Source organism: Myxocyprinus asiaticus, chromosome 25 (assembly GCF_019703515.2).
Source record: "Myxocyprinus asiaticus isolate MX2 ecotype Aquarium Trade chromosome 25, UBuf_Myxa_2, whole genome shotgun sequence".
Taxonomy (NCBI): Eukaryota; Metazoa; Chordata; class Actinopteri; order Cypriniformes; family Catostomidae; genus Myxocyprinus; species Myxocyprinus asiaticus.
Genome location: NC_059368.1, coordinates 7,177,091 through 7,202,161, shown reverse-complemented (window position 1 = coordinate 7,202,161; position 25,071 = coordinate 7,177,091). Strand labels below are relative to the sequence as shown.

The window sequence follows — 25,071 nt, the reverse complement described above, 5'->3', positions numbered from 1 at the left end:
TTATTAACATTTAATCTTCATGTAAAAACCACAATTTCAGGACACTGAAATTAATCTTCTGAAAAACTAAAACAAAAACAAAAAAAAGGGGGGAAATGTCAGGGTATTTCACATTATGCAAAACAGGCATCATTCAGACAATGAATGCTCATTGCTCGACATTCACGATTCATTTACACGCACCTGCACTGTACTTGAACACATCTCTGGGATTTTCAGAAATGATGGGTATTAGTCTAGTTTAGTTAGTTCTGTTGTAATATACTGTACATGAAATACATTAAAACGAATTTGCAATGTTGCAAGCTGTGGATTTATGAGTATTTGCATGATCAGTTTATCCTGGAGTATACACAAAGAATGCAGAACTGCACACTATATTGGTGAGAATATCGGTATCAGGCAATACTGGTGTTTGATGATCAGGATCAACACAAACTGCAAACTTTTTTCTATACCAGGTTACAAAAGTTATCCATCTCTGGTACTGTATATCTTGAAGCCTCATATAAAATGTAAATTCTAAAATATTTATTTATAGTATGAATTTATGATTGTTTAAATTTATATTAAATAAAATGTTAAATAATATATTGCATTTTTTTTAATACTACATTTTGTTTATTGTTACTATGGTTTATTGTTTTATATATATACACACAAATTCACAATAAATAATTTTACAATATACATATTCTTATAATTATAAATGCAAATTTAATATAATATTATATTGTATTATGGTACTATATTATCTTGTTATAGTATAATATTACATAATTGTGTTATATTAAATTATATAAAACATTTTGAATTCTTAAATATTTAAATTGTATTATAATTAAAATGTATATACATATATACAGTATATACTGTATGTATACACACACACACACACACACACACACAGAGAAATTCTAAAACAACACAGTCTTATATATAGAACTGTGCACACCACACTGTACTGAAAATGTTTTATTGTCTATTTGCAGTTTTTAACACAAAAAAACATCATTGCCATGTTTTATTGATGGGGAGAATGCTCATCCAGATTCCAGACAGACCATTACTTGAAAAAAAGAAATAGACACTGTGACATAATTTAGTAAACTTCAATACCATTCCATAACTTCATTAACGCTAGATTATACCACTTAAATTGCAGAGTCGTTATAATAAATGACCAACCCTGACATGTCGCAGCCCAGAAATTACTCTTCACACAAAACTGAACTACACTGCTGAAGTAATGTGACAGGTACTCACACTACTGAACTAATGAGCACTTACAGGACTTCTGTATTTATTGATATAATCAGGGCAAGTGCTTTAAATCAGATTAAAAAGGGAATAATCATATAGCAAATGCATTTAGCAATACTTCATCTACTTCTGTTGGGGTAAAGGTACTACTGACAGCTACATGCATCATATCATTTACTTTTTAGGTATCTCTGGTTATTTTTGTTGGATATTTAAAATATCTATTGCTCTGCTTATGTAATCTAAATGAATAATGAATTCATGGCAAAAATTTAAAAATTAAAAAAATAATCTGTTTATATATATATATTAAAAATTCCAAATTAAATGCTGAAACTGCTTTTTACACTAGACCTCGTTTTATGCTTTAAAAAAAACTTTATTATTTTTTCCTCAAAAGTCACACTTAAAACATTTACATCAACTAGCCGATGACAAAAATAATAGCAAATTGACAAAACCTTCAACAAAAAGCTCAGCAGTTCAGACTATGGCACTGTATAAATCCACATGCATACAAAAATAGCCCTCCCACATACTGTAACAGGACCTAAACATACAGTACACAACCACTAAACAAATTTCTGCTAGAGGACCATAAAAGCCTCATATAATAAGTCTGACAAGGGGCCTGATGTATGGTGATGCTGCCTCTCCTGATGGATTGCAAGACTTGTGTCTAGCTAAATATGGTAAAACTGCTGGGTGTTTTTCTTTATTTGTGTCTGACCCCTCAAGATAGCAAAAAACACAACTGCCACAGGTCAACTTAAAATGAAGGTATAATTATGTGGAAATACACACACAAAATGCTCATTCAGACAATTACCTAACCAATAAACAAGCCTAAATCAGAATTGGTATTTACATAAATTCATAAAGTTCTTTTATGTAACTTTATATACACATTGAGAATGCTTGCATAAAAAAAAAAATACTGTTCGGAAGCACATAAAAACAAGCACAGCATCACAGGTTACAGATGCTAAGCAAATGAGTACAATTTGATAATAGTAAAAAGTGCTAATTAAATACTTCCTTCAGCATGGGAGCTCCTTTACTCCAGTCAGTTACAACAGTGTTTAGCATGTAAACAAGAGCACAGAGCAGACATCGCCTACAGCTATCTGGAGCTAGAGATGAATATTCTCAATACAATGAACTACAGATATCTACACAGATTGCACTGGGTGACAAAAAAAAAAAAAAAAAGCAATCAATGATTAAAAAAAACAATAAAAAGTACATTTACCAAAAACTCAACCTAATAGAAACCAAAATTAGCCCCAAAAAGTACAAATTATTTATGGAGAGAAGGGTTTGTGCAATTCACTGGACAATCTGTCCACTTATACTAATGTATTTAAATTTGTAAAAATTATATGCTTTGATTGATTTGTCCAAATTTATCATAGGACGCAAAGGTATTTTTTTTTTTCATGTGGTACTATAAAACTTTAAAAAGTATGAGGATGATTCTTATGTAAACATGTCCAGGCCACATTTCACTTTAAAATCAAAGAAAAACAAAGAATTGCTTTAGCGTTATTTTAGGACCATTTATTTTAAAATTATGACATTATTTTCATGACATTTAAGAGAAATGACCCCCCAAATTCTCATTATCACAGTGTGTCTGGACATTTTACTTTTGAGTAAACTCTTTCAGTGGTGATTCTCATTCCTGTAATACGGTCATTTTTTAATTTTTTTACTGTATTACATTATAAATTGACTGTAATAACATGCTTGTTTTAATTGAAACCAGCATAAATTAACAGCATTACTACAGATACTACCGTGAATGTAGAAACTTTGCATTACAGTAATGAGAATGAGATTTTTTCTCCATTACAGTAATGAGAATTTGGAGTGGAAATTTGAAAATATGATGAAACATTTATGAAAATCATGGCACAATGGAAAGTATTTTAATGGTCCATAAACAAGGGTTCATTTTCTAATTTTTCAAAGTATAATTTCTTTATTCTTTCTGTTGGTATTGAAGTGAAATATGACAAGTGTATGTTCATGAAAGGTTTGGTGTTGAGCTAGGATTTTTCTGCAATACTTGCTCAAATACATGTCTTTGAGGTGGTATTATTATGGAGGACCAGAATATCATAAAGAATATCCTGATTAAATCTGTAAATAGGGAAAACACACTGTAAAGGAATTAGAAATGAACCCAACTGAATTAACCCAAATTAGGTATTAAAAGTTATACAAATTTCTCACGTTAGATGAGGTGTCTACAGCAGTCACAGTGTAGACATACTGTAGGAAAACAAGGAAATGACTGCAGTGATGCACACGCCATAGAAGAGGGGTGAGATCTGTCAGTTTTCTTGCATTAAAAACATTAAAACATGGTTCTACTGCTTCTCTGTTTGTTACCTGAGTTGAGCTGCACTAGTAAACACACAAGTCTGGGAACTTCATCTCATAAACAGGCACAGAGCGACTCTGGGTTTGGCCGTAACTTGATGTGATAGTCCCAGATGGACTGGGAGGAGGCCTGGGAGCAAGAAAGACAGAAAAGATAAGGTTTATCAGCGCAAGTAGATCTTTACGAGAGATGGATAATAGTGCCATGCTGATTTAAAAAGAGCTACAACCTACCTGATTGTGATTTCAAAGATTTGATTAAGTTTGCTCTGCAGCATTGTCGCCTGGGAGGAAACATAAAGAACCAGTATTAGCCATCAATTGCACCACTGAGCTGATCAGTGTGGGGAAAAGACATGAGGCTTTCATTTTCTCAGATACAAACAGTGAGGTCAAACTGTGCAAATGCTTCTATTTTGCATTCCTATTTTTCCGGAAAAAATCCTAAATGTGCATTTAGACTTTTGAACCCCTCTGTATAAAATAAAAGAGAATATTGCTGTGATTTAACTCACTCTGGCACCGCAGTGAGCAGCTATCTCCTCAAAGGGGGCCTTCTGGAACTTCTCAACTACCTGTCTCCTGCGCTCCTTCTCCTGTTCCTCCACACCTACACTGTCCACTGGACAATAAACACACACACACACACACACAGATCAGCTTAGAGTAGTAGAGTTAAGCAAGCAATAATGATCAGCACCATTACATGAATGTTTTTCAAATATCTGCAGGGGAAATTTAGTGAAAGTTTAACTCTCAATAAATCAACCCACCGATGGCGTTTTTTAGTGTTTCAAATGTGATTTCTTCAGCTGGTGTTCTCTGTGGGGAAAGACAATGACATCAGAACAAAATAACATAATGAGCAAGGATAAATAAAGAAAATGTGTGTACTTAGCACTTAACTATACTTTGGGGACTAATTATCCCCAGTAGTATCTGACAAAATATCCTTTTGAAGCCATCCTCAAAGAAAAGCAGGAGATGACAGCATTTCACCAGAGGCGGAATATTGTAAAACTACACACTGCACTTTCAGTGTCAAAATAAATGCTTCAGGTGAAGGTAAAGTAAATAGGACAGAAATATATTACTTGTATATAAAACAAATCTAATCCTCAAAGTAATGATGAAAATACAGTATTATATTATAGTAATAAACCTGACTGGGTCCCACAGTAATAAATTAGCATTAGTAATATTCAACTGATTTCCAAAAAATAAGTGGAGTAGTTTTTGCATGCCTTGTTCATTCACAAAAATGTTTTTGGGTAAAAATATGTGCTACAGTTGTTAGTACAGCATGTATTCAGCCGTTTTGCTTCACTGGTGCAGGTCATGCATCCATTTGTGGTTGTTATAATAGAGAGCATCCAGCCACCGAACAACATGGTCCATATTTTTATAGTGACATTTTATGACAATCATGTTCACGTTAGTAATGTTAATCACGTTAAAGTTATTACGAACAAAGCGCCTCCCGCTGTTTTTTGAATGAGTATGACAACTAGCAGGAAATATTCAAGGAACAAAAATGGCCTATAAAAACAATGGAAGTCTATGGTATGTACACATTTAGAGGCAAATGTGTGTGGAGAACAACAGAAGAACAATAGAAGTCTGCATAAGTATATGTTTACAAATCTGCGTGTGAGTGCTTAAATTTACCTCCTCTTTCTCTGGACTGTTTCTGGACTCTACTTCCACTTGAAGAGATATTGTTTCTCCAATACTCTTTCTCTTTGACAGCCGGTCCTCGTCTAAGAAGAGAGAGGGTGGAATAACTGAACAGTTCATATAATCAATCTCTTTCAGTCGGCTAATAAGCAAAAACAACTTTAGAAAGACTAAAGCTAATCAGTTAATCTGCAATGCAAATGCTCTGATTTCTTTGCTACAGCCCAAGGAGCTGCTTATTCACAATGAGAAATAGATTGTTGAAGACAACATGAAAGGCATACGCAGCACATATAACTTCTGTAATGCAGGGCAGGACTTGATTTTAATGAATCAGGATTTGATTAGATCATGACAAGTGAAACATGTTAGGCTATTATATTTTTGGTTAATATTAATTTTCCCTGCCCACGTGACCTTGATTTCCATGTCAGTGGAAAAGTTGTTTCAGAGGTGGAAAAGGTTATTACATTTCTTAATCAAAGACTACGAAAGCAAACTTTTTTCCTCTATAGAATAACATGCAGTGATGAGTTAAAAAATGGTTCTCGCTCTCGGTGGGGCGCATGGTGAGTTGTGCGTGGATGCCGTGGAGAATAGTGTAAAGCCTCCACATGCGCTATGTCTCCGCAGTAGCGTGCTCAACAAGCCACGTGATAAGATGCGCGGATTGACTGTCTCAGATGCGGAGGCAACTGAGATTCGTCCACCGCCACCCGGATTGAGTCACTATGCCACCACGAGGACTTAGACCGCATTGGGAATTGGGCATTCCAAATTGGGGAGGAAAAAAAAAAAAAAGAATGAAAATGTATATTTCATGTTGATTAAAAGTCTCCTCAAACGTACATTTGAAACGCTTCAATGATGTTACATGGTGTATGTGTAACGGGAGCCATCTGGTATGTGATAGCAGAACAGTATGAGTAAATCTCACTCCCCTGGCCTCAAGAGGCAAACTAGCGACTGACGTTAGGGTCTGTAGCCTTTAGCCTCCTCATTAGCGTGCCCGCCTCCCATGCTGGCTGACGCCGGTTCGAATCCCACTCGGAGTGGGTCTAGGAGGACCGGTTACATATGATGTGGTAAAAAAGTTTCTATATGTACCAGTGAACTGTGGGACATAAGGTGTGGCCAGTCGTTCAGTGTTGTAGCCACTTCCTCCCAGAACCTCTGTGATCTTAACCTGCTGGAACAAAACATCCCCCTCCAGCTTCTCCAGTGTCTTAGGAATCCTTGGAAATCAATAGAGAGCATGCAAATCGTCAGTCCAGACATTCCTTACTAACACAAAAATATGACAAAAAGGCAACTCAGTTGACTTATAGTCTTACTTTGGGTTTTCAATGAAGACATCCTCTGGCAACAAGTAATGAATGTCTTTTTGTCTCATTTCAATCACCTGCATAAAAGTTGAAACAATTTTATTCATCCATTTCAACGCAATACAATTTGTAAAAACAAACATGTAGGGATGTCAAAAAATATTGACATATTTATTATTGATCGAAACGTTACTTATAGATATATTTTTGAGGCATCGATATTAAAATTAGACGACATTTAAATTAGAAGCCCAATTTGCATGCTTTACAATTCACTCAGTTGGCCTTCTGTTTAAAATACTGGTGTAATAGCATTGAGAGTCCAAAAGAGGGTGATATAATATTTACTAAAGCCGGTCGCAGGTAGGAAAGTCACAGGTATCGCGTGCACGAGCTGATGTGGCACAGCAGATGGCAGTCCAAAGTTACGAAGGTTTTTGTACTTCAAGAATGAACAAAGTGACGTTGATGAGTTTGCAGATCAGTGTATGAAACTGGTGTAACTGTACAAACTGTATGATTTGAAATGGCAGTGTTTATTATGCAATTTCTCTGTATGTAGTCTTGAATGAGTCTTTCATTCAAGCTGTCAAACCACAAAACGACATACCTGTAACTGAATATACATTGTGTAGGCTATATGAAAGATACATGTACACAATATATCATCCAGTGATGGATAGAGTAAATAATCTTTGTCCTTTAACACTGATTTGGATTGAATTTTATGGAAAATTATACGAGTTGCATTCCGTGGCACAGCAGAACTTCAAGCAACGGCGCCGGTGTCCATACCTTCGTAGAAAATAATTGCTTCTAATTTTAGAAGGCGCCATGTCATCCACCAGACGTGTCCGGTGTGTGACCCCCTTTAATTTACCCAGCCGCTCACACTTTACCAAAGTTGTGTTGAGAAATTCACTCACTGAGCACTTTATTAGGAACACTATGGTCCTAATAAAGTGCCCGACGTGGTCTTCTACTGTTGTAGCCTATCTGCCTCAAGGTTTGATGAGGTTTGATTCTGTTCACCACAATTATACAGGAGGTATTATCCAAGTTACCGTTGCCTTTGTCAGCTCAAACCAGTCTGGCCATTTTTAGTTGACCTCTCTCATCAACAAGGCGTTTCTGTCCGCAGAACTGCCGCTCACTGGATGTTTTTTGTTTTTTTCCCCACACTATTCAGAGTAAACTCTAGAGACTGTTGTGTGTGAAAATCCCAGGAGATCAGCAGTTACAGAAATACTCAAACCAGCCCATCTGGCACCAACAATCATGCCACAGTCGAAATCACTGAGATCACATTTTTTCCCAGTTCTGATGGTTGATGTGAATATTAACTGAAGCTCCTGACCAGATACAGGTGATTTTATGCATTGCACTGCTGCCACACAGCTGGCTGATTAGATAAATCGCATGAATATGTAGGTATACAGGTGTCCCTAATAAAGTGCTCAGTGAGTATATGTTTGAAAAGATAATGACTATTGTGCAGCGAGCAGCCCTATTTATATTCGATCCCAAGCCTATTGACAAGGTGTGTGTGGTACTGACCTCATGGACATGCTGGCAGAAAGCTGGTACAGTGGTGAGTTGGCTGATGAGATTGAGGTAAGCAGCGGACAAGGCATGGACAGCACAGCGGTTATACACAGGCAACGTCTCCTCACTGCTCAGGGCCAAGTCCTGGACACAGATTGACATGGTATAAAAAGTTTAAAAAGCATCTGAGGATGCACCTCATGAAGTTGGTTGAGGTAATGCCCAGCCCAGTGTGTGCAGAGCTGTATTCAGGTAAAATATATCTAAAATATACAATAAGCTAAAATATAAGATAGTTTTGGTTTGTTTAACATGATTTGGCCACTACATATTTTCTATACTTCGATTTGAGTTATTTTGCAGTTTTGATGATTTTACTGTTATTCTAAAATGTGGAAAATTGTAGTAATAAAGAATAAGTAGGTGTTTCCAGACTGGTAGCATTTTTCCACAAAGTACTTGTAAAGGCCTTTTCATTCCATGTACGATGCAACCAAAAAACATAAAAGTATAAACTATTCTAAAACAAAATTGCACACCTAAATTAATCTGATGCCAAATTCCTGTCATTTGTTGGGGAAAAAAATAATTATACCTAAATGAACAGTTCATCATCTGAACAATTAAAAACAAATTAACATAGCCTTCTAATTGGAAAGAAAAGTACATTATATTAGGGGTTAAACAGTTTGAGATAAAAAAAAAAAATACACTGTATTATGCTATTGCATTCCATCCTGCAATTTAATTGTATGCAATACTATCAAATATAATTTTGGAATTAATACTTTAAAATAAAATAAAAATCTAATTTAGCAAAATCAAAAAACTAATACTTTGTAATGATTACTGCCCAGGTTAACAGTTAAGTTACTGATTTGATTTAGTAATTGATTGCTTTTGTAATTTAGTTCGATTCTAAACAATACCTCCCGAAAAATAAATTATTATTCAAAATAACTTAATCACATCAAGTTTATATGATGCAGTGTAAATGTAGCCAATTCTGTCTGTCTTTGTAGCCGATTCTGGATTTTAGAAAAGTTCAGAAAAAAACGGACTTTACATTCATACAATACCGTGAATGAGATGTCAACGGTATGGAAACCATTTGTTTTAAAACCGAGGTATCCCGCGAAACCGTTACATCTCTACAATAAATTCAGACTCGGTTATTTTGCACGTTTTCCATGCCAGAAACTCAGACTTGTTGCAAATAGGCCTTAAAGGTTTAGTTCACCCAAAAATGGAAATTCTCTTATAAATTACCCTCATGCCATCCCTGGTGTGTATGACTTTCTTTCTTCAGCAGAACACATTTGAAGAAAAATTGAAATATATCTTAGCTCAGTAGGTCCTTATAATGCAAGTGGATGGTGATCAGACTTTTGAAGCTCAAACAAGAACAGACAGTTTGCATAAACGTCATCCATACGACTCCAGTGGTTTAATTAATGTCTTCTAAAGTAAAAAACACTTTTGGTGTGAAAAAGATCTATAGTCAAGTACTTTTTAACTATAAACCATCGCTTCTGGTCAGCAGCAGTATGCGCGTGTGACGTAATCGTGTTGGCATGTTTCAAATCAAAATCAAATCACTTTCAAATCAAATCACTTTTATTGTCACACAACCATATGCACAAGTGCAACAGTGGGTGAAAGTCTTGGGTGCAGTTCCGAGCAAAATAGCAGCCATGACAGTGATGAGACATATACCAATTTACAATAAACATCAGATTTACACAACACAATTTACATATCTAATATACACATAATTACATTCAGGCTGTCGGTTGATAGTCAGTTGCCAATGTGTTGTTAAGAGAGAATATAATTTATGACAGTCCAGTGTGAGATATAAAATTAATAAAGTGCAGTGCTGATGTATGTTGATTGTGAGAGATCAAGAGTTCAAAAGTCTGATTGCTTGGGGGAAGAAGCTGTCATGCAGTCGGCTGGTGCGGGTCCTGATGCTGTGATACCGCCTGCCTGATGTTAGCATTGTTCACCTGAGAACTGAGGCATGTGCGACACACGGAAGAGCAGCGCTGTTTACAACTGAGGAGGAATGCTGTACAGAACCTTAGTTGGTTTTGGTTTAGATCTGTATTTGTATCCGTTTGTTTACTCACAATGGTGCATTTGTGTGCTTATCCTGGATGCCTCAACCGAGAGAAAAATGTGAGATTACGTCCGTAACATGCCAACGCGAATACGTCATACGAGAGACCGCGTGAACTCAGCGCTCTCATGACGTGAACGCCAATACAGCTGCTGACTGGAGGCGATGGTTTATAGTTAAAAATTACTTACATATTGATCTTTTTCACAGCAAAAGCAATTGTATCGCTTTAGAAGACATTCATTTAACCGCTGGAGTTGTAAGGATGACGTTTATGCTGACTGTCTCTTCTTCTTGGAGCTTCAAAAGTCGTATCACCATCCACTTGCATTTGAAGGACCCACTGAGCTGACATATTTTTCTATTTTTCTTCAAATGTGTTCTGCTGAAGACAGAAAGTCATACACACCTGGGATGACATGAGAGTGAGTAAATGATGAGAAAATGTTCATTTTTGTGTGAACTAACCCTTTAAGAGAGCAAACACAATAAGGGCTCACCTGCAGAGCAAGAGCTACACGGATCATGTCCACCACCACCTCTTCATTGGCCAGCTCCATACTAATGAGAGCCAGGAGTGAGTAGAGCTTCTCAAAGTGAGGCTGCACACTGCTCTGCTCCTTACAGCACAGGTAGATGTGTCTGTACAGGTGCTGAGCATGCTGAAACCGTGAGAGATAAAAGTCAAAACACTTAAAAACTCATCCCAGAGTGAGCCCTACCAACAAGTACAAGCATTCTCTCAAGGAGATCCAACAGAGCCACTGACTCTAGTGATGGATAGAATGATAGCGGAATGAGTGTGTCAGAGAGGGATGAGTACCTTCTTCATGAAGAGGTTGTCTTGACGTGAGCACTTGTCCACTTTGAGTTTAAGCACAGAGATATCAGAGATTATACTGCATGGGGAAAGCAACACATGACACAACATTAAAACTCTTTGTTTGTCATGTAAGGTTGAATTGTAGTTCTTTAGCAGTAGTGTTTCATTTCACACAATAACTAATGAAACGAATAAAGACTTCAGACACATTTATGAGTGAATCAGAATTTTCAGTGGGAAACTTGACTTATTCATAAGGATTTGATTGGATGATGGAAAATCTGTTATGACATATAAAAAACAGTTTCAGAGAAAATTACTACATATTGATGAAACATGAAAACAAACACTTTCTTTTTTTCTTTGAAGAAATCGTACACAATAATACCAGGGACATGTATTAAATAAATAAGATGAATTTTGATTTCATGTTCTCTTAGTGTTTAGGATTTTCTTTCTCTCGTCACTTACATTTCATTTTTAAATCCAACTGTACTTATGCACACTAACCTGATGGTGGAGAACTTGGGGAGGTTGTCATGACGATCGATGAGGCTGACCAGAATTTCCAGCACCAGCAGGCGAATTTCAGCATCCTCCAGCAGAGCAAACGACAGCAGTGGGTCCAGGAAGGAATTGGGCAGAGCCGTCAGCATGTTAGTGGTCTGGAAACCACATGTGACCTGGCCAGTGAAGAAAGAAAAGACAGACAGATTATCATTAGAGCATCAAATCTGACCTTTGGGATTTATTCTGTCTTTGCCTTGCTGTAAGACTCTTTCATGAGGCAGAGAGAGGAATCAATCCGGTACTGTACACTTTACCTGTCTCAAGGACTTTAGCAGCATGACTTGGATCATGCGATTTCCCTCAGTCCTGCAAACACAGACAGAGGTTAAATGTACACAATTTACTGCCCTTTACCTCAGAATTTTCAGTTGAAGGCATTTTAGAAGCTTTAAAGGGATAGTTCACCCAAAATTGATAATTCTCTTACCATTTACTCACCCTCATGCCATCCCAGATGTGTATGACTTTCTTTCTTCAGCAGAACATAAACAAAGATATTTGGAAGAAAATGTCAGCCCTGTTGGTCCATACAATGCAAGTGAATTGTGATCAGACCTTTGTAGCTCCAAATGTCACATAAAAGTAACATAAAAGTAATCCATAAGACTCCAGTGTTTAAATCCATACCTTCAGAAGCCAAATGATAGATGTGGTGAGAAACAGATCAATACTTAAATCCTTTTTTTACTCTAAATCTCCACTTTCACTTTTACATCTGAAAGTCACATGTGGTGCCTAATTAGTTTCACTTTCACATCTAAAAATGAAAGTTAAAGTTGAGATTTAAAAAAGTTGAGTAAAAAACATCTTAAATATTGATCTGTTTCTCACCCACACCAATTATATTGCTTCTGAAGATATGGATTTAAACGCTGAATCATAGGGATCACGTTCATGTTTAGGTTTGATCACCATTCACTTGCATTGTATGGACCTACAGAGCTGAAATATTCTTCTCAAAATCTTAATTTGTGTTCTGCTGAAGAAAGTCAGTCATACACATCTGTGATGGTATGAGGGTGAGTAAATGATGAGAGAATTTTCATTTTTGGGTGAACTATTCCTTTAAGATAAAACAGTGATGTTCTTTCTAGCCTAACAAACCAAAGCATTTGCAAATCACTGGACTGTATGGACTGGATTTGCTGTATCTGAGGCTGAAACAATATAATGTATTAGGTTAAATAAAGGTACAGGTAGATGTGCCAAAACTTTTAACTGGTAGTGTAAATTAACATACAACTAAAACAACCTAGTTAATTGCTAATAATGTTCAATATGAGTATTTAAATATATATTTAATTACAAAAGCAAACAAATTAAATTGTGCATGGGACTTCTGAACATACTACACACTAATGAACAAATTTGCTAAAATGAATCTTTCCAGCCCTATGATAAATGGTATAAACATTTAGGAACACAGTAATGGCTGCAGTACTCACCCTGAGCCTGTAGAAGGCAGTGTGGGATGCAGGCCTGGAATAGGGATCTTCCCCATGATGAAAAGCATCACCTCAGAGCACTGGTATGTGGGTAAGGTATTCGCAAATGAGCCTGATTTTATTAGAGTAAAAAAAGACAGACCAACATGTCAGTGATCAACAAAAATGTAAGAACAAGTACGTGTAACGGAAACTCACACACACACACAAAACACACCGATAGTCCTGATGACGGCCTCCTGCAGCTGCCTCTCCTCATGCTCCTTGATGATCTTATTACCGATGTTGTTGCAGTCGTAGGATCCCGTCAGCTCATAGTCCACACTGAGTCTCAGATGCCTCAGCAGTGTGTTGAACACCTCCAGCACTGTGGGGCCTAAAATAAGCAAAAAACATTAATAAAACATGCAGCCACTATATTAATATCAGCTGCCTGCAGCTGAGCTGATGAAATCAGCACACTTGAACTTTATGGGAATACTGGGTGCTTGCAGTACAGATGGCTAATTCTTTAGAGATCTGTAAAGCAGCAGTATTGCAAGTCCAGGTGTGAGGGGGCTTTCACACAGGACAACAGGTGTGATAGCTGACTTGACGTCAGAGAGAAGAGTCGGCCTGTGAAATGTGTATTTTTGGCTGAAATCTAGATTGGGTCAGATGCAATGTCACAGCTCTGTACTCCCATGGGAGAGGATCAATATCTGGGGGAGAGTGACCCAGATACCGAGCACGGGAGTGAAATAAGCCTGTATGTTACAGCATGAGCATACAGATATATAAGACACTAGTCTATTTATGTGCAATGAGCCGTACAGTATATTGGCTACATTGCTTAATGTTTTGTATTATTAACAGAGATTCATATAGGGGTTGTAAATCCACACTCACCAACAGAGCCACTGGCAGCAATGGCAGCCGCCTCCAGAAGGACCTCCACTATTCCAGCACGCACTGTGGCTGAGCTCTTACTGTTGGCATCTAAATGGCCCAAGAGCTGCTGGATGACCAGATGAGAATGCTGGGACTAGAGAAAGGAAAAGACAGAGAGAATAATTAAGGTATATGCAGGAATAAAAAAATAAGTAGTGTTGTCAATTGATTTTTTTAAATTATTTTTTTTTATTAATTACATGATGTGACAGATAATCGCAAATAATCGCATATATCAATATTTGCAGAGAAAGGCCCCAAAATAAAGAATTTAATTTGTTATAATTTAAATAATTATAAATAATATATAATAAATCGAATATTCAGATTATTAAAATATATTACATTATTGTGGCTGACAATTAAAATATTGATCAGAATATACATAATGTGGTTTTAGAATATATTACTTGCTTTATTTCCATATCTTTGACATCTTTTACATTTATTTAGGCATATTTCCATAAGGCTATTTTTGGCCTACTCTACTGTACAGTACTCCATTTTATTTAAGTTTGTCAATCTCTCACAGGATGCGCTCTATCAGCGCAATTTAAAATGTTTGTCTGCAGGTATGTATATGTGCGTCAGCTAGACGCACTTGGAGTGCCTCGCTTTGGTTGCGTAGCATTTCAGCATCTCACACCATAATAAACATGCATGTGTTGAGTTAAAAGTAGACTGAAACTCAAGGTCCTTACATTCTATTGTGCACTGCCCACCTGTCAAAAGCACATCATCTGTGAAAGGCTCCATATTCTTTGCCTGCTGGTTTGACGCAAAAACATCAAGGCTAACTACAGAAAATAAGTATTTGTAAACAGCCTTTCATTATTGTTCGAAAAATATTCAGATACCTGATTTGTTTCATTTTAAAATGTTTTGGGTCTTAAAACTAGAAAGTTAGAACAAGGCGAAAATAGGCCTTAAATGAAGTGTTTTCCTGCACTACTAGTGTCCACAAACAGAATTGCAAAAATAATAATGACTGTTTTCAAACAGGTTTCCTGAACACTCCCCATCTGCCATTGGTGGTATTTTATGTAAACTGATATGTAACACAACACTTTCTCTTTCATTTCTTATTTTTGTTAGTTGAGATGAGGCAGTCTAGACTGTTTTCTAAACTAGGACGTGAACTCACCTGAATGGAGTACATGATAATCTTAAAGCAACGCACTGCAAATGTTTTGCCTTCCCACAGTGAGTGATTATCAAGATGCCTGCGGTGGAAGAAGATAGAGAGCTTGAGTTTGAGAAATGAAACCAAAAGTGACAGACAAATGAGAGTCACTCCAACCACAGTGAGATTAATTATTTTATTAACTTTCCTGGACTGGAGATGATTGCTGAATATTCTGAGATACACTTAATAAGTATAGCAATATAAAGTGCATGGAATTACACTGGAAAGAAAAATAGGAATACAGAGTTGTGCCTTGACTTAACTGCAACCAAAAAACTGATGCTAATGCTTAACTTAATCTGGCAGGTGTTATATGCACTGGGTCTCTTACATAAGCACAGGGGTGACAGCGTTCTTGATGTTGCCATAGGCAGCTCGTCCCAGCAGTTCCCGAAAGCAGCGTTCAGTCAGCTCGGCAGGGCTTTCCTTCTCCTTCTCACTGGCCTGCAGCGGGGAAGGAGAGCGACTGCAGCAGAGAAAGAAAGAGGCTTTTAGCTTTCAGCTCTTCTGGACTGAGGAGAGAAATTTACAACTTGGGTTTTCTTAAAGCTGAAGAAATACTGACATTTCAACTAATCAAATAAGTATTTAAATGTAAAATCACTACCCTTAAAACAAAACAAGACACAGCAGGTCGAAAGAGTAAAGAAGCCAATTTCCACACTTTAATATTTTATATTTAAAATGTCATAATTTTGCTTTACAGCACCATTTTTTGTCCTCTCTCTGATTCTCAGAATTGAACCGGTGATTTTGCTACTATACCTTAAAGAATTCTGTATATAAACGTATAACTTTTGTATATTGGTGTGGTTCACACTGTCATTTACCAAAGCTGGCCAAGTTGCTGAATAATTAAAAGGCGTCGGTATGTAAACATTGGCAATCACATGTTAATGTGCTAATGGTTGGAACAAATAAAGGCTTTTCGAATGTCCCATTTTTGCAGCTTATTTTCAATAAATGGTCTGGGTGGACTTCAAATGGACTCTAGGTGCGATGTCAACATCAGAGTATGTCTACATTCAAGACTGAATCCCCCTTTTTTTCAGAAGAGAACATACAGTTTTGCATTTACTTGACCATGATATGGCCTCTTTAAAGTCTAAATGAAACTGTGTTTGCAACTCATTTTACATCCATGTCACATATATCAGATAATCTTTTGATTAAAGACTACGAAGACAAACAACTGTTTTTCTTTAGAATAACATAAGAAGACCAGAAATGTGTATTAAGATAGAAGAGGAAGATGATGTCTATGCTGACTTCAAAGCAGAGATGGACTGGCCATCAGGAGAAATGTGACTTTTCTCAGAGGGCTGGTCGAGTAGTGGGCTGACTGCGACCATTTGTTTCCCCACCTGTGCAACTACAAAATTGTCCCACTATTATTTATTAAGCACTGCCATTTACTGCTGCACATGGAAAACACAAAATACTCCAAAAGTGTGGCGGAACGGTTCTTCCCGATGAAACCGTGCAGCACATCCGCTGGCCGCAGCGTGAGAGTAGAGTGGGACTGGCCCACCCACGCAGCGCTTATTCATAACTGTAATTACAGGCTTTTCAATCCACACATCACCATTACACTGTAGTTAGTAACACTATCTGTAGAAGCTAGTGTTTTGGCATAAGTATTGTACTTATAACAAATATAACTATTATTCTTATTATATTACATATTGTATAGTAGGGGAATATAAGCCACTTTTATGGCATAGTTTCTACATGGATATTGTTTTTCCATTACAAATAGAGCAATGGAAATAAATAAGGTGTTAATTAACAGATTTTATTTTCATTAAAATTGTTAACTGCATTTGCAATTCAGTAACAATAATAATGGTCCTCCTCCCATCAGACAGCAAGACGATCATGGGGGAACGCGTGGGTGGGCTGGGCTGAACATTTCCAGGGCTGATTTTTTTTTTTTTTTGTCCCAGTCCAGCCCTGCTTTAAAGGCATAAAAAAATCTGTCCTCTCAGGCACTGGAGAAGTCCACCTATACTTTCCCTGAGGAAAGTGAAGCAAACCTTTGTATTACTGGTGTTTAGCCACTCAAATCAAAAAGACTAAAGCAGAAGTGTGCTCATGAATAATACATGTACTCATGTAAAACTTCCTGTTTATACTTCACAGTGTATGTGTGTGTCTGTGTGTGTGTGTTTGTCAGAAACAGAACCGAGGGTCTCATGTGGTTCTGTCTCATCATTAATTAAACACAGTGTTCCTCTGCCCTCGCACACTCTGCTGTCAGTCAGCTTGCTGCTCCTCTCACGGTTCCTCTGTTATATAACAGCATAACAGCATAAATACAGTCCAAATCTGCAGAAACTCTCCTCACATCAGCTAAAAGCCTCTTGGACTGTGTAGTTTACTGGAAACAAAAGCGCATCATGTTTTAGCCCACTGCTGTGGCAGCTTTAAAACAGCCTTGCTGTTCTGCCCATCTGAAATGTGCACAACTGACAGGAAGAGTTAATTATCAGCTGCCCTTTACATCAAACAGCAATTAGCAAATACTAAACAGCAGAAAGGGGTAATTAATGTCTTTTCCTGTGGAGCAATTATGGTCGTGTAAGGGGCGCATCAGCAGGGAGCCACAGCAAGAGAGGAGAGCCATTCTGGGCCACATTAGTGTACACAAAAATATTGATGTTAAAGTATCGTGATATTTTTCCTCAGGCTATTGTATACGCCAAATATCGATATTATTATTTACATTTTTCCACATTAATATTGTACTGATTTTTTTTGTCTTTGCCAAATCGATCTAGGAATTCAACAACAGTCCCTTGCTTTACACATAATCACCCTCCCTTACTAAAATTTATTACGATTTTACTGTAGTAACATTAAATAACAAAGGTATTTTGACAAAAATGTTAGCATCATATAAAATATGATAACCTTTTAACCTTTTAATAATTATTCTATTTTAACTTTGCAATTCAATTGATATCAAAGTTTCTCAGTGTCATTACTCAGGTGTAAATTACTGTGCAGACCGCTGTTGAAACTGCACATAGACGACACTGTCATGTGGTACCTATTATTTTTCTCTGTGCTAGTAAGGATGAACCAATAACAGTAACTTTATTAGAGTTTATTAAATTGCATTTCAATTTGTATGTCACCAGCCCTTGAAATGTATAGACTTTTTTTTTTCTAATTTGGAATGCTCAATTCCCAATGTGCTTTTAAGTCCTTGTGGTCACGTAGTGAATCGCCTCAATCCGGGTGGCGGAGGACGAATCCCAGTTGCCTCCGCGTCTGAGACCGCCAACCCGCGCATCTTATCACGTGGCTTGTTGAGCGCGTTGCCACGGAGACATAGCGCGTGTGGAGGCTTCACGCCATCCACCGCGGCATCCACGCTCAACTCACCACGCGCCCCACCGAGAACGAACCACATTATAGCGACCACGAGGAGGTTACCCCATGTGACTCTACCCTCCCTAGCAACCGGGCCAATTTGGTTGCTTAGGAAGCCTGGCTGGAGAAATGTATAGACTTTAACAATTATACATTTTAGTGTTCAACAGTGTTAGGGAAATTACTCCAAGAAATTATCCACTACAAATTACTTAGATTAACATAAATAATTATTAACATAAATAATATTTATCATAGAAATATTGAATGTACTTAAAAAAGTCAGTAGCTGTAATCTGATTACAATGATTTATGTCAAGCTACTTTTTGACTAAAAAGTAGGGCAATTTTTTTTATCAAATTAATTACATGACATGCCATTTAATAAATCGAATAAATTGCAATTAATTGCATACATCATTATTTGCTGAGAAAGGCCCCCAAATAAAGAAAATTCATATAAATAATGCATAATAATTCAAATATTTATAAATATAATACATAAGGCAACGTTGCTTGTGAAGCGTGTTGCCACCTATTGACACGGCTCGTAAAAACAGGAAAATACGTACTTTTATTAAGGAATTTACGTACTAGTCTGAAGGGCGTGATTAACTGCATTTTTTTAACGCATTATTTTTTTAATAAATAATCACGACAGCACTACTAAAAAGTAATTTGATAAAGTAACTAATTACTCTGTAATCAGCTTACACTCAACACTGGTGTTCAAATTTCCCCACTAAAACCAAAACATCCTCAGATTTGAATGCGGCTCAATGGAGGATTTGACTTTCTGATCATCCACCATGCAGCCCCTGAAGGAAAACCTTCTTTTGTCTCACAGACAATGTTATTAGTTAGAAACATTTGTCACTTAAAGGAATAGTTCACCCAAAAATGAAAATTTGGAGTATAATTAAACGAATAATTAATCATCTGCGTTCAGAAGAACTTTATTTGTGGACTGGAGTCATGTGGATTATTTTGATGCACCCTAAATATGCATTTTGGACCGTCAAAAAATGGAGGACATTCACTTGCATTGTTTAGAGGAGGAGGCCTGAAATGAAATCCTAAAAGTCTTAAATTCTGTTTTGATGAAGAAACTCAGATACATCTTGGATGGCCTGAGGGTGAGTAAATTATCAGCAAATGTTCATTTTGGGTGAACTATTCCTTTAATGTACTCACCTTTCTGTGCCTTCTCCAGACTGCAGATTGAAGAGCAGGGAGGGAACAATCTTGTCCATGTGCTGAGGTTCCCAGATGTTTGCTTGCAACTCATCATTCACGGTCTTCCTCACTACTCCCTGAAGACCTTTGATGCCAGCCATTCGGATTCTGAAATGAAGTATTTGATTAGATGAGAGGTTTACAGAGGCCTTAAAATGAAACCCGAACCGAACCTGACCCATACCGGAGACCGTGTGGCCCAAACATTACTCGGCCCGAAAGGTTCTTTCATATATTAAGCCCGAACCCGACATCACTCACTCTCTTTATACATTTTTTTATAAAGCAAGTTTTGGTGGGTTCTCGGGTCCCGTTGGGCCTGGGTCGGGTTGCAGACCTCTAGTGTGTTGACAGCATATAGTGAATATTCTTGTTGCAATGGATGTGATCTGTCTATCTATCTATTTATCCATCACACTGTCAGGTGTATGAAGGGGTTAGCTCACTTGGTGCGGATGTCAGGGTCTTCATAGCTGGAATGGCACATCTCACTAAAGCGTGACACAAAGAAATCGTAACTGCGATGATATGAGGGGGTGTCCTCCTCGATGTTGGCAAACTTCACAAACTGGAAAACAAGAGCATTTATACAGGCATGAATAAATGACATAAGACAAACCAAATCAGTTTAAAACAGGTCAATTCAAGTTAAAAACCTATTTCCTTGAAATGATGGCACGCTCATCTTCCCCGGAGTATGTAGTTATTATGGGTTGTTATGAGAAGGTATTATCTATTATGGTATTACATTTTAATGTGATGTCTTTTTGTTTCGCATTAACCTCAATGAGCAGCACAGGCCCCATCAGATTCATTACTACAAAGCTTTTCTGACACCTACAAACAAGAATAATGAATGTCCATCTAGAGGAAAAAAACAAGTTTCGAGCTGTCACCTGAATGCAAGTATTTACAAGCAAGTTAAAGATTTGCATATTAAAATAAAACAAACTCAATTTTATTTTCTTCAAAGTGGAAGTACCGGTATATGTAAGCATGTCATATTTTTGGGTATTTGGGTTTCATACTGTAGAATTTTCTCCAATAACATTATTAATAACATGAACATTATTTATAATTAATTATAACCATTAACAAATGGCTCACTTAAACTAGTCTCTGAATATTAGACTGGGATAAGAGAAGGTATTTTAATATAACTCCAATAGTGTGACAGCACTAATATTTTCATTTGCATTTGAATGTACATGAACTACTGATCTGTTAAGCATTATACTGTATAATGGTGGGTAATGGCATACTAAATTTATTACAAAGTCTTACCAGTATTTGTTTCAGACTAAAAAAGGACTCTAATCTCTAGCAGTATTTTATCATTTGACAGGCTTTAGGTTATTTATAGAATTTAGCTATTTTTAAGTCAAGATCAGGCCATGAATAAATCAAACGTCTTGATATAGAAATGCTACAAAACTGATGGATGAGACCCTGTCATCTAGATGATTTAATGACTCATTTTAAGCTTGTGCCTGTAAATCAAATTTGTAATTTCTAAATAATTACATAAACTCTGGACCTACATTTCCTTCCCATTATCTGATGTAGTTTTTTCACCCGATGAACCTTTAGAGGACAGATGTGGGTGCACCAGTCCAAAAATGTTCAGACTAAAGCAAAATCTATGTCTTAAAGCATTTGCAGGTAAACAGGGTCATTGCAAAATGCCACAGAGAAATAAATCAGTTTAAAAGGTTTTTATTTTATAGCTGGCTTTTATCTGTAGTATAATAGCAGGCAGTAACTAAGGTGGTTCAGGCCAATACAGAATAAAAGGTCAGTCACTATGAGTTGATGCACTGCATGTTATATGCTATATATGTGGGTGCATGCGTGATGTCCGAGATTACTGATTTTGACCTATAATTGAATCTGATTTTATTTCCATGTCCTGATTGCATTTAGATGGAGGCACTGCCGTGTGTTTGTGTGTGTGCCTGGTTGTTTCTGGCTCATCTGCAAACATATTTCATATAGCTGTTCAAATTTATTAATGTAAAACTGAACAAACCCTCACTGTTTGTGGGGTCCTAAATACAGAACAAGCTATAAAAATAATTCTACTTTTATAGTAACTCATTTAATGGGCCAAATTCTTCATACAGCATTTTAGGAGGGAGTTTTGCTTTGTTTGTTGTGAATGTTAAAGTCAGATGTTGAGTTAACAGGACATTTTCTGTAATTTTCCAAAAGAATGCAGTTTTGAACATGTTTCTGAATGCCTTTTTTAACCCTGTAAAGCCTGACATATGAAAGAATGGTCAGAAATTATTATTTATTTTTTTTTTTTTTGACATGACACTGTTTTTAGTACAACTAGACAAACTATAAAAAATAATAATAATAAAAATAAATAAATAAATAAATAAATTATATATATACACATTTAATTTTTTATTTTTTTGTATCATATTTGATACATTAGGCTTCAAAGGTCATTATCCTCCTGAGGCCCAGCAATTCATTTTTGTGTAGGATATTTGTTTTGTCCTAATGTCTTAAGTTTTTCTTAGCCCATACATGCTACAGTGGTAAATCTTGGGGTATTATCAGAGGACTCCCTGGGCTTTTCAGAGACACCAAATGTTCGAGAGTTTGGCCATGAGAACTTCCTCTCCTTGGTCTATAATTATGGATTGAAATGTATCACCGTTCAATTTAGCACATCAAATAAAATATGAATTTTTCAAAAAATAATTTTTTTATCATATGTATTTTATGCACCAAACACTACTGACATTTAAAAAAGGGAAATTGTACAACATTTTTTAGCTGGGTCTCAGGAACTTAAGGTAAAATGACATCATCATAGCTTGTACTGTAAAATAATGGGATCTTTATAGTGACAGAGCAGGCTGCATATATGAAAATACACAGAAATATTAGTTCATACTTTAAATATATCTTATAAAAGGTATACGTCAGAATTTTCAAAGCTCTTTGAATTTTTTTATAGATTTTTTTATAGTGGGCATGAATGGAATGTAATGGTGATTAAGAGATACCTCAAAAGCCTGTTGTGTCATATTTGATACATTTAATTTCAGCTGGCTTTTTCAATAAAATAATATACAAATTTTTAACCAAGCACAAGTTGCTTATATTCAGCAAGTACTCATTTTTAAATATCAGTAACAATATAATAATTTCTGTTACTTCTACTTTATTAAAATAAGCTGTCATTTATCCCAACATAAGAGTCACTTCTCGTGCAAGTCTGCCACCATTTTAAATGGATCGATATAAACATTGAAAACATGTTTTTTCTCACAAATAACCAATAGATGGTGTCATAAACATGTGAAACTTACATACCATACATTCTTTGGCTTGACAGCTTGAACAGAGAGTGAAAGTGGAGCCGTCAAACATTGTGTATAATATTTGATACACACAGCATTATAGGGATAAACATACATTTTTAATGTACTGGCTCAATAATGGTATTTTGTTCATTTCTAATGAAATATTAAACAAGAAATCCTCCATAGTGTTAGTGTACCTTTTGAAATACCAAGTGTGCCAATGTGGATTTAAATAGACCATGACAGAGTTACAGATAATAATTATTTGCAATGCTACCACCAGTTAGAGTGTCTAAATAGCACATTGAATTATTTTATTTCAAAAGATATTCAGTGCATTACTCTGCCAGTGAATGATCCAGATAACAGTGTATACGTACCGAGTTGGTTCCCAGGATTTGCAAATTGGGTTTATCAGCCTCCAGGAGTTTTCGCACCATCTTGAGGAAACTCTCCACGAACAGGTTGATGCTCTGACAGTGGCACGCCATTAACAGCTGGTCGAGGGCTTCCATCGCAATACACACATACCTGAAGAGATAAACACACACTCTGAATACAGGCAGAAGGAAAATAGATATGTTACAGAACACAGGAAGAGACATCTCAGATCAGGCTTGTTGTGAATCTCTACCCATATCTGTGTCTAGCCACATCACGTGACAGTCTCTCAGACAGGTACGCCCCGATCCGATCCAACTTTTCTGGAGCCGACAGGGCGTAGAATGTCAGCTTCTCCATGTTAGCCTTCACCAATCCATCCTACGCACACACATACAAAGAGCATCAATATCATTACCATCAAACAATGGTCCAATAAAGCAAAGAGCTGACTTAGGCAAGCCAGACAAAGCACTGCAGGTCTTCTCACCTCTTCTGCACTGAATTTGTCCTAGTCCGAATAGATCTCTAGTAGTTTCACTCTCTCGCTAACCTACTTTGAGTCCAGAGAGGGTTCAGGTGGACAAAGGTAAATAGGACAAACTGACCATGTCTAGCATTAAAGGTAAGCTATTTATATCAGAAGTTGAGGTGGGCTACGTTCAGTGTCTAAATTGTAATAATAATTTTGTAAGTGGAAATTGTGTGGCGTACCCATTTCTAAGGATAAAGAGTTTTCTGAAGGTATAGTTAAATGTTATCATAAAATTAGTTGTCCAGTAGCTGGGGGGATTATTAAAGATATGTTTAGTAGAAATGAGTCAGGATGGTCATCCAACAATGAGCTAAACGATTTGTGAGGTTGAATAGTTTGTTCGGATTTTTTGTCCGTAGTTCTCCATTTTTTTGTGAGGACTGTGATAGTTTTGTGTAAAAAAAGGTTATAGATATTTAGCCGATTTATTTATCTATTTGAATTGACTATCTGTGAATTACAGTATGATATTTAAGGGAGTGTTCATTTATTGCCAAGAAACACGTCTTGTACTGTTGTCTGGTACACATGATCCTAAACCAGCCAGTTTAGTAAGTTAAGCTCAATCAATAACATATGTGGGATTATATTGATTACCACAAAAATTAATTTTGACTTGCCTCTCCTTTTCTTTAAAAAAGCAAAAATCTAGATCACAGCGAGGCACTTACAATGGAAGCGTGGTAATCAGCGTGTAAAATTTGATTGAGCTTAACTTGTATTGAACCCGGAATATTCCTTTAAATCCCACCTATTAGTCGATTTCAAAAATGTATGTAGTTTTGCGGTACCGCTGCACAGGGACTCAGGTAGACAGTTTCTAGGTATAATGGACAGTTTCCAAATAACATAAAATGGTGTTGATCCCTGGCTGAGCAAAGACAGTGAGCCGTTCCATTTCTGGCTTGTATCCTCGGCCACCTGCTTGGGAAAATGCCACTTAC

General features: G+C 36.6%; 1 protein-coding gene across 5 annotated transcripts in view; it reads right to left on the bottom strand.

The window, feature by feature from the left end:
• Positions 1-962: 962 nt before the first annotated feature.
• The window catches only part of efr3bb (EFR3 homolog Bb (S. cerevisiae)), a 53,175-nt gene continuing 29,066 nt past the window's right edge, over positions 963-25,071 (bottom strand). For 4 of the 5 annotated variants that reach the window (XM_051654423.1, XM_051654425.1, XM_051654426.1 and 1 more), the window contains 21 exons: positions 23,846-23,973; positions 23,592-23,742; positions 20,335-20,456; positions 19,847-19,996; positions 15,606-15,740; positions 15,233-15,311; positions 14,047-14,182; positions 13,376-13,534; positions 13,159-13,270; positions 11,968-12,019; positions 11,654-11,826; positions 11,144-11,219; positions 10,821-10,982; positions 8,211-8,342; positions 6,663-6,730; positions 6,436-6,563; positions 5,320-5,411; positions 4,425-4,473; positions 4,167-4,273; positions 3,886-3,935; positions 963-3,781 (listed from right to left, as the gene is read on the bottom strand). In XM_051654423.1, the coding sequence (XP_051510383.1) occupies positions 3,676-3,781; positions 3,886-3,935; positions 4,167-4,273; positions 4,425-4,473; positions 5,320-5,411; positions 6,436-6,563; positions 6,663-6,730; positions 8,211-8,342; positions 10,821-10,982; positions 11,144-11,219; positions 11,654-11,826; positions 11,968-12,019; positions 13,159-13,270; positions 13,376-13,534; positions 14,047-14,182; positions 15,233-15,311; positions 15,606-15,740; positions 19,847-19,996; positions 20,335-20,456; positions 23,592-23,742; positions 23,846-23,973 (2,367 nt within the window). In that variant the 3' untranslated portion in view covers positions 963-3,675. The remainder of the gene's footprint in view (positions 3,782-3,885; positions 3,936-4,166; positions 4,274-4,424; positions 4,474-5,319; positions 5,412-6,435; positions 6,564-6,662; positions 6,731-8,210; positions 8,343-10,820; positions 10,983-11,143; positions 11,220-11,653; positions 11,827-11,967; positions 12,020-13,158; positions 13,271-13,375; positions 13,535-14,046; positions 14,183-15,232; positions 15,312-15,605; positions 15,741-19,846; positions 19,997-20,334; positions 20,457-23,591; positions 23,743-23,845; positions 23,974-25,071) is intronic. The other variant, XM_051654421.1, reaches the window with a different exon arrangement.